The sequence below is a fragment of the Silene latifolia genome, chromosome X (genome assembly GCF_048544455.1).
Source record: "Silene latifolia isolate original U9 population chromosome X, ASM4854445v1, whole genome shotgun sequence".
Lineage (NCBI taxonomy): Eukaryota > Viridiplantae > Streptophyta > Magnoliopsida > Caryophyllales > Caryophyllaceae > Silene > Silene latifolia.
The window spans coordinates 315,357,912-315,372,182 of NC_133537.1; the positions used below are offsets into that span (position 1 = coordinate 315,357,912).

The 14,271-nt window shown below is 36.9% G+C and overlaps 1 protein-coding gene across 4 annotated transcripts; it reads left to right on the forward strand.

Moving 5' to 3' along the window:
• Nucleotides 1-10,717: 10,717 nt before the first annotated feature.
• Nucleotides 10,718-14,056, forward strand: LOC141617669 (uncharacterized). Of its 4 annotated transcripts, none has more exons than XM_074434834.1 (2): nucleotides 10,718-10,930; nucleotides 12,549-14,056. In XM_074434834.1, the coding sequence occupies exon 2, from the start codon at nucleotides 12,572-12,574 to the stop codon at nucleotides 13,733-13,735; it is 1,164 nt and encodes a 387-aa protein (XP_074290935.1). In that variant the 5' UTR covers nucleotides 10,718-10,930; nucleotides 12,549-12,571; the 3' UTR covers nucleotides 13,736-14,056. The 4 variants fall into 4 exon arrangements, with proteins under 4 accessions (XP_074290935.1, XP_074290934.1, XP_074290936.1 ...); XM_074434833.1 differs by having other exon boundaries at nucleotides 10,719-10,911; XM_074434835.1 differs by lacking the exon at nucleotides 10,718-10,930 and adding an exon at nucleotides 10,945-11,269.
• The last annotated feature ends 215 nt before the right edge of the window (nucleotides 14,057-14,271 follow it).

A 14,271-nucleotide genomic window follows, 5' to 3' on the forward strand; every position in this document is an offset into this window, starting at 1 on the left:
TCGTAAATACGCGTCGGATTGTGACTTAAGAAGTCGAGTCGAGAATTTTAAGGGAGAAAAAAGGGGGCGGACACTCGCGTAAGTTCTCAAATGGGGGCATTTGAGGGGTATTTATAGTAAAATGAGTGGTTGTGTGAGTTTGAGCGACGTGGCCACCTGGGCTGCTCAAAGAGGCGCGAGCCACGACGCGGGTCTTCGAGTTGTCCTGTCACTTTCACACAAGTGTAATCATGATTTTTTCTATCCTAGGATTTGTAGTCACATGTTTGGTACTTGACCATTCATGAATCCGGTAAATCTTAGTATAGAAGGCTTTGAATGTTTTGTTTTTGGTGGTTGATTCGGTTTGACTCGTTGTTGGAGTTGGGATTTGAATTTTTGAGTCGGTTTTTGGTTCGGTGTCGGTTTTGATTCTAGTTAGTGTCATTGCGACCCCGTCGTCGTGCATTAAACACTCCAGGTACTTTTCAAAAGTTTTGAAATGTTTTATTTTCGAAATCGTTTTAAGTTTTCCGACGTAAAGTTGTACACAAACTGTCGATCAAACGCCGCGATTCCAAAGCATGTTGTAGTCCGATAATCATCGGGTGTTTGTTGGAGTCTCAGCAGATACTGGGTATCTACACAATCGACCACGTAAGCTCAGATCATTCTGAGTTCCAGTCACGTTGTATGACCGACCAATTTGACCACTACACATCAATCAATTTAATCTAAATCCTCTAATGAGAGCACTTTCTACATACATTCGAGTCGAGCAATTACTCTACGTTAACTTAGTTAATCTCGTTTCGTCAAACATGTAAGTCTGAGGGTGTAAATCCCATCTTTTTATTGTATTTTATTTATTGTACTAATTAATGTAAGATTTACGTCGAAAGCATGCTTAAAACCGATTTCTAAAACCCTTTCATTGAACTGTTTTTACGGATTAACAGTGGGCAGATGTCGAGAAGAAACGCACCAACTGTTGCGCCTCTTCCAAGAGTCGCAGCATCTGCTGCGCCTCTTCCAGAGACTGCCGTAGTTCCTGCTTTTCTTCTTCCTCCTCGGTTCTCTGTTAGTTCATCCCTTTTGCTTCCTTTTCTTGTTTTCTTCCTTTTTCTTCATACATAATAATCTTTTAACATATTCTTAATAATTACCGTGTGTTATTTACGGTTTAAATCCCTTATAATAAATATTTACGGGTTTTCGCCATTACATCAAACCCGGATTTTTAGATACTCGATTTGTTCATATCAGGTTTCAGAGATTTGCCTTTGTACATATTTTTACCGTTTATTTCTAGTTTGTCACTCCTTTCGATTCGTTTCCGTCTTCATAATTTAACCTAGTTTGACATAATTCGTTTTAATTCGTTTTTTAATTCGTTTTAACCCATTTTAATTCGTTTGATTGCTTTTATGACGGTTTCACATGTTAATAATACACTAAAACACCTTCACTTGAGTATAATATCAATAATCAACCATTAAATTGCCAACGAACAATTAACAACCCGCAGTTCTGACTTCACAGCCAGAACTCGCCTCAGGAACAGACGCAGTGACCACTGCGCCTCTTCCAAGGGACGCAGCAATGTTGCGCCTGTTCCTGGGTGATTTCTGTCCCTGAACTTCCGTTCTTGCTTTGACCTTAATCCCTTAATTGTATAATTAATCGACTATTAGCTGTAATATCACCTTTAATCTATCTATATCTTATTTTCCTTTCATTTTCTCAATTTGTCCGTCTTAAGTATATTTTTGACGTAAATCAATCGGATCATTGTAATTTATTGTAACTTTTACTTATCGCAATTTACTCATTTATTTTATTTTATCATGGATGATTTATTTTCACATGTAATTAATTTTAAACCCTAATTCGACATTAATAAATGCTAATTATTTGTTCACCGACTTAGTTAATTTTCACATGTTAGGATCAAAACGTTGGATGTGGCATTGCATGCATATAATCGACAACATATCAAGTATGAATAACTTCCCTAATCATTAGTAGAGGTCGCTATCGAGGCGGGCGGGATTAGGTGTTCAGTAAAAGGACTTCCTAATACGTACCCTCACCCCTTACTCCAGATCTCTGTGAATATCCGTGTTCATTGGCATCCACGAGAGTCATTCTAGACATAGAATGCTAAGGGTAACGAGTTCTTAGTGTCTATGTTATTACTTTGTGTCTTGACATGACACGAGGTATTCGAACGGTTCCAATTTCCCACAAAAATTGGTGGCGACTCCACAAATGCAAACACTTGTTCCCAAGCGCCCCCGTGGCCCGTGTCTACAAGGATTGCATTAGAATTTAAATTCATGTAATATATTGTCACATATAGGTTCGCATTCATGTATTTGCATCGTACTTCAATTTTTGCATGTAGTTAAGATCATGCATTCCATCCATATTTAAAAACACACACAAAAGAAAATGTATTTAATTTCCGAAATTTTCTTTACACATTTATTTCCATTGAAAATTATGTAAATAAATAAGTGTGGGGAGGAAATTCTATTATTTAAAAATACAAAAACATATTTATTTTCAAATATTCAAAAATCCAAAAATATGTTCTTTTATTTCAAAAATTGCCTCTTAACCATACTTTATCCATCATCGGATGTTGTAAATATCAAGTGTGGGGAGGAGGCCCAAAAAAAAAGTTATTTTATTTTAAGAAAATTTTAAAAATAACAAAAACAAGTTTTTAATTTCAAGAAAATTTTCAAAAATACAAAAACATGTCTTTTATTTTTCCTATTTCTTCCCTACATTTAGTTCCATGGAGGACGATGTAAATTTTAAGTGTGGGGAGAAAAATATCTACCTTGCGTATATTTGTATATATTTACTTGTTAATTTGAGAAAAATTACAAAAAATGCCTAAAAATTACAAATTTTCAAATTTTTTGCATTGTTTATATTATATATATTGCTTTGTCCTAATCCATTTTGATAGGCAATGCACGCAATGCATCGGAGAAGACGCTTGGTAAAATTCTTCCAATCTTTTCTCCTTTATCCTTCCTTTTATTTTTGTATATATTAGCATGGAGGAGGACGAGATATTTGATGTGGGTGTTCCCTTTGGGAACCGTTTTGGATATGCGTGTGTTGTTAGGACTAGATATTATGTGCATTTAGAGTAGATATGTATATATGTGTTCACCCTTGCATTCACGTAGATTGTTCATATGTTTAGTTGCATCTCATACACGTTGCATCTTGTTTGTGAATAGTTGCATAGAGGGTCTAAAAATATGGAGGGTCCATGTAGCCAATGATGATAATTATTTTGTCTGTGTCATTCCCCTCTTGATAGCTTGTGCCTTTTAATGACACATGGTTAGGGTTCTTGCTTGCAAAAACCCGGAAGTCTAGCTTAACAATCAAGTTGCGACCACCTTGTGAGACCGTATTAGGCCAGAGACTCGACCTAGGACCTATTTAACTACTCAAATATGAGGATATGACCTCCATATGGCTGGTCCATCAAACCGGTCCCGTTAGGTATTTGTGAGTAGTTCTCCTTGCGTGGTGTGTCATGTCAAAACGCATAAGTATAGAGCTTGTTCCTTGATTCTGTAGAAGTGTTGATGTGCATATTGAGACAATTTTGTTCAAATAAAGTAAGCTCACATTTAGCCAAATTAGCCTATTTTTCACCTTTGAGTCGGGATTCCCTTTTGTTAACCCATTTTGAGCTTAGCCATGTCATTTCACTTGCCAACCAAAAACTACATTCCATAAACAACTCACCTTGGTTGAGTAGTTCGTCATTGTGGTTCTTTTGTGGAGTATATTTAGGTTGAAATTTTGACTCCCCTCGAGGTGTATGATCTTAATGCCACATGAGTGAAATTGTGCTTCAACTTTGACTACTTTTGCTTAATAATAGGTGAACAAGTCACGAAAAATGCAGGAAAGAAAAAAAAAGAAAAAAAAAAGAAAAAAGAAATGAAAAAGAAAAGAAAAGAAAAGAAGGAAAAATTCGCGTCTAATAAAGCTTGGAGTCATTTGCAATTGGGTCTTGATTTGGAAAGAATTGAGTTTTGAAAAATGGTGTCCATATTAACTAATTTGTGGAGAATTCTTTTGCTCTTGATGAAGTTAAGTGAATTGGCTAGATGTGGCGACTACTCGATCCTTAGCCCCACATGTCCTAAAATGGTGCTTGCACCAACCCCTTTTCACCTAACCCAAGCCCTGTTACAACCTGGTTGTCTCTCTTGTATGTGCATAATTTTGACATTTCTCTTGCGGATATTAGATAGAGTACCATATTAGAATGCAGGCATACTTCGCAAGTCGATTTAGGGGAGTGATTTTGGTTACTTTTGTCACAAAAATCACCCGGTTCTTCAATGAGTGACTAGTGAAACCCGTGAGAGTCAGACTTGGGTCTCCTTTGGTCAAGGATTTGATATGGAGTTGAATCTTGTGTGTGTCATGTCATTCTTGGGAGTATAGCAACGTACTTCCCCTTTCCCGCCTAGAATTTGTTTCTTAGGCACTCCATGTTGTCAATGTTGGCTACTTGAGCTAGAGTTAGGGGATATACACCTCGGTCAGAACTTGAGATGACATCCTCCACTAATGACCTTCTTTGTTCGATTTTTGAAATCCCGCTTAGATGAGAAAATTAAAGCGGCTCGACTTTTTGTGATGCATATTATATGTTGACTCGTGCTTAAATGTTATATGTGTCAAAAAAATTCCGCAAGCCCCCACTTGCCTTGCAAAGGAGTACATACCTCATTGTGTTCATTGTGAGTTGAAGGGACGAAGAAGGCCCGTTAATTGCCTTTCATCGGATATTATTAGCTTAAGTTAGGTAGATGGGTGAATATGAGTCAAAAATTTTGCTCACTTACTCGGGAAGAGTAAGACTTAAGTGTGGGGAATTTTGATATGTGTTTATTTGGTCATAATTCTCCCTTCTTTTCTATGCATTCAGATCAATTTTGAGACGGTTTTTATACCTATTACTTGCAATTTGTTTCCCTATTTTTCGATCTATGAATTTATGTCTCATGTTGTAGGATTTGAGACGGAAAGGAAGAAATGGGAGCGAGCTAGGTCATTTTGAAGATTGCATATGAAAGAAGAGGAGAAGAAGCTGAGAAGAGTGTCCCAGGCGGTGGCTGGCCGGCAGCCGCCGGTCTACCGGCTGGGCATCCACCCCAACGAGCCAAGGGAAGAAAAGAGAAGAAAAGAAGCAGGGGACTCTTAGCCGGTAGCCCGGCTGTGCACACCTGATGACTTCAAAGATTGAAGGAAAACTACATAAGACTCCCAGCCGGCCAGCCCACCGACAGCCGGCTCACCGACAACTGGCCCACTGACAGCCGACCCACCTGCTGGGAACATTTGATGACCAAGAAATTGAAGTGAAACTTATAGGGATCTCCCAGCCGGGTGGTCCACTAGCAGCCGGTCAGCCGGCTCAGACTCCTCGGCCGAATATTTCCTTCCTTTGTAATTTTTGACCTAAAATTTGGTGTAAACTATAAATACCCTCTCCCTAATTCATTTTAGACATTATACCCTAGATCTGAATTTCCTCCTAATTTTATGCAAGTTTCCTTAGTCTAAGTTTTAATCTTTCCCTAATCCTCTATTTACTAAGTGAATAGGTGATTCTACGTTTTTTCCCGCCTAAACAATATTAATTTCTAATTGGGCCTTTAATTTTGAATTCTACTAAACACGCTCTGGGCCAAATTTGCAAGCTCAAAAAATATAAATGTAAAAAGTAAGTATAACGTGAATCATTGCTATAATTATCTCATTAATTCATAATATATTAACAAGGCCAAATATGCAAACTCATACGACAATCATTGCTATATTTAAATTATCTCATCTCTCTTATACTAAAAGAATAAAGATTATAAAATGTTTTCCCTTCAAAAGCACTTCCTTAATTAAGGAAACAAATAAGATTGATTTTCTTCTATTAAACCATTATCCTTTTATCATATTTTTTTCTTTTCATCAAAGTATAATTTTGTTACTAAACTATAAAATATAACATTATTGATTGAAATAAAATAAATTTGATATAAACCCATAAATTAAAGTATTGCTAAATACTTCATTTGGAGCTATCATTAATGATTGGACACAAAATTATCTGTAGAAAATAAAACTATAAGCTCCTATTATTAGCTAATATGATGATTTTTTTTTTTTTGAGAAAATTTATAAATAGACATCATTAGTTTCGAGTTAAAAAAAAATCATTAAAACACACATTTAATTTTTTTTTCCTCAAATCAAAATACTTTGGCGTGAAATATGAAAATTAATAACATGTCGATTTAACCTATAACTAAACACACTAATAATAACTACCTTATTTATACCGCGTATGCATTGCGCGGGATTTAGGCTAGTTAAACCTTAATTACTTAGCAATTTAGCCTAGATATAGTTTACTTGAATAGTTTACATTTGGGTATTTGGCTTGTAATAGAAGATTGTTGAAGAACTTCTCCCAATTATTAATCAAAGACTCAATCTTTCCTCATTGTTGGTACAATTTCCTATCTTTTTAGTTTAATTCTCAATTGTTTACATTTTCGTTTCCTTTTTAGTTGTTGTTCCAATTAGTATCATGTTTATTACCGTGTCTGCATGTGTTTCTCCAATTGTTTACATTTGTCCATTAACTATGTGTGAGTAGACCCTTTTAGGGTTTAGGGGGATCTTGAGTAGGTTTCAGGTGATGATTATGGGTAGTTGACATTTAGGTTTTGGGTAAAGATTTGGGTTTCACATGTATGCACTTAAGGTGTTTGATAAAATGTGTGAGTGAAAGCTCATTCCTTTTGTTGATTTTTGCTTGATGTTTCCTTACATGAAAGTGATAGGAGATGTTGACAATGTATATGTAAAGGGTTGGAAGCAAAGTGAAGATTTTGTGGAGGATTCTTGGATGCTAAGAAATTGGCATCTAAACCTAGACCGAACCACTACCCAAGACCTAGTCAGCCCCAATTTCTCACCTATCCTACTCGGGTGAACCCAAAGACCCTGTTTTTCCCTTAATAGATTGCACATCCTTTGTTTGCTTTGCTCTAGTTTATCTTAGTTGTTAGCAAAAACCTCCACTTTTATTTACTTGGCTAAACTTCGACTTAAACAAATTAAGTACAAATCCACTCCATCCTCGTGGTTCGACCCCGATTATACTACTATAATTGGGAGTTTTATAAATTATTTTTAATTTGGAATTGACGACTAAATTCAAACATCAATTCCCTTTTAGCTATTAATGCGAAATGCTCAATAATTCTTAATTGTACCCCTGATATTGCTCATCAAGAGCAAATGACTCTTGTTGTACATGTGTGAATATGTCAACAAAAAAATTACAAATTGAGGAGTACTTTTTAGAGTTTTTGGAAGTGAATGATACATCGGGATTACGACTTTTTAATGTATTACAAAATGTTTTAAAGTCTCTTGATGTAACATTCCGTTTGATGTTTATGAGTGTCTTGATAGTGGATTTTCTAGTGGATAATAGGTTAGTGAAACGGAGCTAGCAGCGTTAGTGGACGGTAGTTGGTAGTGTATGGAGTTGGTGTCGGGAGAGTCTATGACGTAGTTGATACGATATCGTGAGCCATGTTGTGGAGGTAGGAATAGTTGGTGGAGTTGGTGTTGAGAGTTCATGTTTTATAGGTTGGGGTTTTGTTTTGAGTTCTTAGTTGCGTTGTTGTGTCTTGATCGAGTCAGTATGTTTGTTTTATGTATGGGTTGAACTTCGGGGACGAAGTTCTTTTTAAGGAGGGAAGACTGTAATACTACGGTTTTATGAGTCTCGGGGTACTCTATCGAGTAGGCCTTACTCTGTCGAATAAGGGTGAGTTGCGTTTTTAAAATAGTTTCTGACCTGTTGGGTACTCGATCGAGTAACTATGATACTCGATCGAGTAAGGGGGCACTCGATCGAGTACCTTAGCTACTCGATCGAGTAAGCAGGTTCTGGGAGTTATTTCTCGGGTTTCGTTAATTATGCGATTAAGGTATATAATCTTTTCCGTCATCATTCTAAACACTTTTCAAAACCTAATTTATTGTCAAAGAGAGAAAGCAAGTAAGTTCATCCCTTTAATCGCATTGTTAGCAAATCCGGAGTTTGGAAGGTCGGTTTTCATCGTTTGTTATACCGTTGAGATCCTTGCGTCGAGGGTAAGATCTATGTACCCTTTTTACTGTTTTTCCTTTAAGTTGGTTAAACCCTAATATGGGGATTTGAGGGTTTTTGTGTAGATTGTGACTTGGTAGTGTTTATATGTTATATGATAGGAGGAGGTTTTGTAGAAGAGGCTTTTTGATACAGCTGTAGAGACCGTCTGATAGTTGTGCTTTCCAGGTAAGATTTCCAACTCAGTATTAGTCCCATAATGGGATGATTGTTGATGTGTTGAGATTGATTGTTTAATATCGTAATTGTATTGTGATGACTGTGATTGTGATTGTGATTGTTTGTCTCTGGTTCTCGAGATGCGTTCTCGGCTGAGTGGAGTCACTTGCGGGAGTGGCTTCACGCCCTAGTTTCGCATCCTGTGGAACCCGCCACAGGAGGGATGTGCACATTAATGGGACAGGGTTATCGCTCGGTATGATGAGCGGGGCTTAGGTGGGAAGCAGCTCACGGTCCCCCCCGCGCGAGGATCGGTCCAAAGGGATGGACGATCTATGACGGAGATTGATTGGAGTGGGTGTGATTGTGTGTGTGACCGTTTGAGTTGTGTTGTTTGTTGTGTTGTTGGATTATATAAATTGTGTGATTAATCTTGACCCGTTTAAATGTTTTAAAACTGTGGTGATCCATTCGGGGGTGGTGGCGATTTTGACGGTATATCTTGGATACGCGTGGGATCTAGCAGGGGATGGAGTCATCACATATCAGAGTCTTTAGTCTTTCGCTGTGTTTGTTAAGACAGTTCCATTCAGTTGGTCTATAGTTTGAGAACAGTTGTATTTTGAGAACAGTTGGTTTTGTTATGTAATCACTTAAACTTATTTAATAAAGTACGTTTCTTTATTGTCTTATGATTATCATTGCCTCGGGTAACCGAGATGGTAGTATCCTTATACCTGAGTGGTCCTGGTAAGGCACTTGGAGTTTGGGGGTGTTACACTTGATCTTAATGTTGATGATATAAGGGGTTAAGGTTATGATAATGGTTCCAATATGAAAGGGAAACATCAAGATGCACTCAAGCGTCTACTAGAAGTAAATCCAAGCGCATTATATATGCCTTGTGCTTGTCAGAGTTTGAATCTTGATCTTAGTGACATGGCACACTCTTGCATAAGAGCTACTTCATTTTTTGGAATTGTTCAACGCTTATATACTTTGTTTTCTAGTTCTACAAAAAGATGGAAAATTTTGCATGCTAATGTCTCTGAACTTACTTTAAAATGTTTATCTAATACTCGTTGGGAGAGTCGGATTAAAATTGTAAAAGCTATTAGATTTCAAGCTTCACAATTAAGGTTGACTTTGTCTATTTTATATGATTCTTGTGCTAATGATGCAAAGTCAAAGAGTGAGGTTGAGTCTTTGTATAATGCACTTGGGAGTTTTGAATTTTTGCTTGGTATAGTTATTTGGTATGACATTTTGTTTGTTATAAATATGGCAAGCAAGAAATTGCAATCTAAGTCTATGTGTATTGACATCACCATAGAACAAATCGAAAGTATATTGTCATATTTTGAAAAGTTTTGAGATGAAGAATTCACTTCTAATATGAACATTGTTAAAAGTATTGCACTTGAGATGGATGTAGAGCCTACACTTCCGACAAAGCGTCGTGTTATTAGAAAAAAGACATTTTGATGAAACTAATCAAGACGATGAACAAAATCAGTCTCCCGAAGAGTTATTTAGACATGATTATTTTTTGTTGTTGTTGATATGACAATTAGTTCTTTTAAAAAACAGATTTGAGCAACTAAAAACCTTTGAAAGTATTTTTGGATTTTTGTTTGATTAAAACAAGTTAAAATCACTGGATGGAAATGAATTAAGAGGAAGTTGTGTTACTTTTCACTCTACTTACACGTTCGATGTTGATTTAAATGATCTTTACTCTGAATTGAAAGTGTTACAATCTACCTTGCCAAATAAATTAATGTCAGCCACTGAAATTCTTGAGTTTGTTATAAGTGCAGATTGTTATCCTAATGCTTCAATAGCTTATAGAATTTTTTTAACAGTTCCCGTGACAGTGGCTTCAGCGTAAAGAAGTTCTTCAAAGTTGAAATTGATTAAAACCTAGTTAAGCTCATCAATGTCACAAGAACAGTTGAATGGTCTTGCGATTTTGTCAATCGGGAAGGAGCTTTTGAAAGATTGATATTGATGTAATCATCAATGATTTTGCATATAAGAATGCTCATAGAACTCGTTTTCTATGATTGCAACGGAGTTTTAATAGAAGTATTATCGTATGTTTTAATATACATTGTTATTTTTTTTCACAGGGGTCCCAATTCTTGATTTTGCCTAGGGTCCCAAGAACCGGACCCGGTGGGCGGTGTGCGCGATGGGTGATGAGTTGTATTCAGTTTTGAGTGAGAGGATTAGTGAAAAGGACGAGGATAAAATTGTGAAAACCGTGTGTAAAAAAGAAAATTTTGTATGTGAAAAAGAACGACCCATTATTAAAAGTTATTCTCTATTTTATCGGGTCTTACCAGCATCTCTTGCCCCATACCTTCCTTCTCAATTTTCAATATTGAATTTTCTCCGACTCCATATTCTTGCGTAATTCATAGACACACAAAAATCTAACTTTGATATCAACTTTTTTCACCTCCAATTTTCTGGGTTGTTCAATATCCTTTCAGACTTTGACCTTTCCACGTAGCGGTAGAAAAAAGGCAAGAACTTTATTATACAGTTAATACTCCCCTCCTTTACATTTTTTCTAAGCATAATTAATTCTCTCTATAGTTAAATTTTGCATTCTTTATTATGAATTGAAGTGGGGTTTTGATCTCCTTATGTTTGTTTTCAATGGGTGATCTTGGATTCTGGTGTTAGTGCTTTTGAATTTAATTCAGTGGCGGAACCGATTTCTAGTTACGGGGATAGAATAAGATAAACTAGAAAAAGTTCCAAAGTTTTAACTGCAAGTTTCAAATTTTCCGCTGCTAACCCCCTTAGCTCCGCCACTGATTTAAACTGTTATTTGTGATGTTTGGTATTGTTAAACGTTGATTAGCTTAACATATTGTGGTATGCCAAATTACTTTTTGCCTTTTTTTCAATTGAATTTATTAGTACTGCTTATGTTGTTAGCTCTTTTGTAAGTTCATGATCAGATTATTTCATTGAGTTGTACTGTAAATTGAATAAGTGGGTTATTGATTTGGGTGAAGTTGTGATTTTTCGGGTTTAAAGAAGCCGAATTTTTAGTATACATTAGCTGAAGTGCTTAATGAAGGTTGTGTGTATTGCACTATTGCCTGATTAGGAATTTGTGGTTAAGGGTTTTGGTTGAGATTTAGTGTATGTATTTAAAAACAACATAATTTCGACAAGATTAGGCTGTGGGCCTGGCTTGATGTAAGCAATTAGGAAAGCACAAAATCTCATTGAAGACGGCACATATCCGTCACTTTGGAGTGACGGATACCATTTCCTCTCACAAATGACCCAAATAGAGGAGAGAGGGAAGCACATGAGGGTGCCCCACCTTGTCCCCCTATCCGTTTTGTGAGTGGCATTATCCGTCACTTGCTCCGACCCGTCTTCAGCAAGACTAACTAGAAAGCACAAAGTATTATGGATTTAAGCTGGATAATAATTGTAAGGAGTCAATAATTGAATTTTGGGTTAATGATGGATTAGGTGAGCATGTCACAGTTCTTCAAATAATAATTGATCATTAGTTAATAAATATTATCTTAATTTTTACCGCTATGCTTCTGGTTTGTGATCAGTGGAATCCTGCTTGTTGGTTTTGTCTGTTCTTCCGTCTTAAATTTTGTTAATCTTATTTATATGCTTGTGGGTCTGCTATCTTTGAAATTTGAAGAGCTTGTTTAGCTACTTGAGCATGTACTAGGTATGCCGTATCCATTCTCAAAATTGCAGCTTTGATCTTTCTAGAGTTCATTGAACCCAAAATTTGATTTTTAACCTAATCAGATCATTTGTGGCAGTCCGCAGTCTATCTGTCTCATTATATACCGAAAATGATGGGGAGTCTGAGGTGTTTTATTAGTCTTCTTAGATCTTCAGTTGACAGAGTCTTACAAACTTCATCTGAAACATTTTTTTTGGTCTTATAATATGGAACTTCTTGTTGCAATGTAATTATTTGTTTTGCCCTTTTGCCTCAAGTTTGGTGTAGATTTTTAAATTCATTGGTTGTGTGAGTCTCGTATAATTGAGTTTGCTTTTATGTAACAAGGCTTTTGTGGATTTGTTATGGATTCATCTGAGCTTTCTTTGTATGATCTCATGAATGTCTTATTTAGCTTGTCGTAATGCGTTTACTAATGATTTTCAGGTGTGAGTGTTGTAACTTACATAATGGACTCCCCACAATCTGTGGTTTCACCATTTAAGAACCTCGGTGTTAGTGGTATCAGCATCCCTAATGGAACGGAGAATCCAGAAGACTTCATTGGTGTCCTTGATGTCTACGTACATCAGGCTCGAGACATTAAAAACATATGTATTTACCATAAGCAAGACGTTTATGCCAAGCTTTGCCTGACAAGTCATCCCCAAACTACTGTATCTACTCACACCATCAATGGTGGTGGGCAAAATCCGGTCATCAATGACAATGTTCGCCTCGATGTGAGGTCTTCGGAGGGTTCGTTAAGATGTGAGATCTGGATGTTTAGTCGTGTCAAAAATTACCTTGAAGACCAGCTCCTTGGGTTTACTCTTGTGCCATTATCAGAAATCCTTTTCAAGAACGGGAAGGTTGAAAGGGAATTATCTCTCACTTCGACGGATCTCTTCCATTCTCCAGCTGGGTTTGTCCAATTGTCTCTTGCCTACTCCGGGTCTTTCCCTGAAATTGTGACAATCCCGAAGATCCCCTCTGAAACTGACAAAAATGTGGTAAAATCAGAAGCTGTGGGGTCCGACTTTGACAATATCGAGTTTCCTGACCCTAAACTCATGAACGAAAACGAAATGATGGTTTCTGAGTACACCGGCGTGGAGTGTAGCCTTGATTCTCAGACCACTGAGAGTTTAGTTTCATCAGATACTGAGAGTTATGAACTCGGTGTTCGTGTTGTGGAGAGCTTCTCACAAGCCGATTCTTCTCCTAGCAGTGTATTGACCAATGAGACGCCATCTATTTGCTTTCCTACTAGCTCTCAGTCCTCTGAAACCCAAGTTACTTCTGAATCTCCAAATCAGGAGCATATTTCCCCTGCAAAAGACATAAACAAAGACTCGGGAGAAGGAGAGGGTGAGTCCTACGATGGCCAAACACCTTCAAAGGAGACATTGCTAAAGCCACTTGTGACGGTGAATATTGAGCCTGAGAAGCAGATGGTGCAACAGGACATTGTGGATATGTACATGAAGAGCATGCAACAGTTTACTGATTCTTTGGCCAAAATGAAGCTACCAATGGATACTACTCCCAAACCAGCCAAGTCTGATCATACGTCCGAGACTCTGAAGAATAATGGATCACGGGTCTTTTATGGTAGCAGGGCGTTTTTCTAATGATCAACTGGCCGTGGAGAAAAATGTTACAGGTGACTTTTAGATTTTAGAATCAAAAGTCAATATAAATAGGAGATTGATGTATGCTGTATTACTTTACCCTTTTGGTATTATGTACATCATGAACTAAGGTTATGGCTGGGGAGAACGATAATTGACTCTCCTAGCTTCAATCTTTGTTCTGTAGCTTTCGTGTCAAATATATCAACGCAGTTGTTCTTGTATGAGTTGTATACTTGTATGCCTTCCAAAGTTCTATGCTTTGAGGTTGCATTAGTAAAAGAAATCTTGACCGCTTCAAAGAGACGGATTTCAGTTGAACCGTGGCAAAAATTATGGCACAAGGAATCGTTTGTTTCATGAAAAAGGAAGCGCTACGAGTTTCGACTTTTGAAAGAAAAGGAAAAAAAAATTTCCATGATTTAGTAAGTAGATGTGGCGCTGTAGAATCATGACTTTATTACTCCTTGTTATAGTGTTGCTTTCGTTTTGGATTTCAGCTTTCCTGATATCATGAGATCTAATACCAGTGTCCC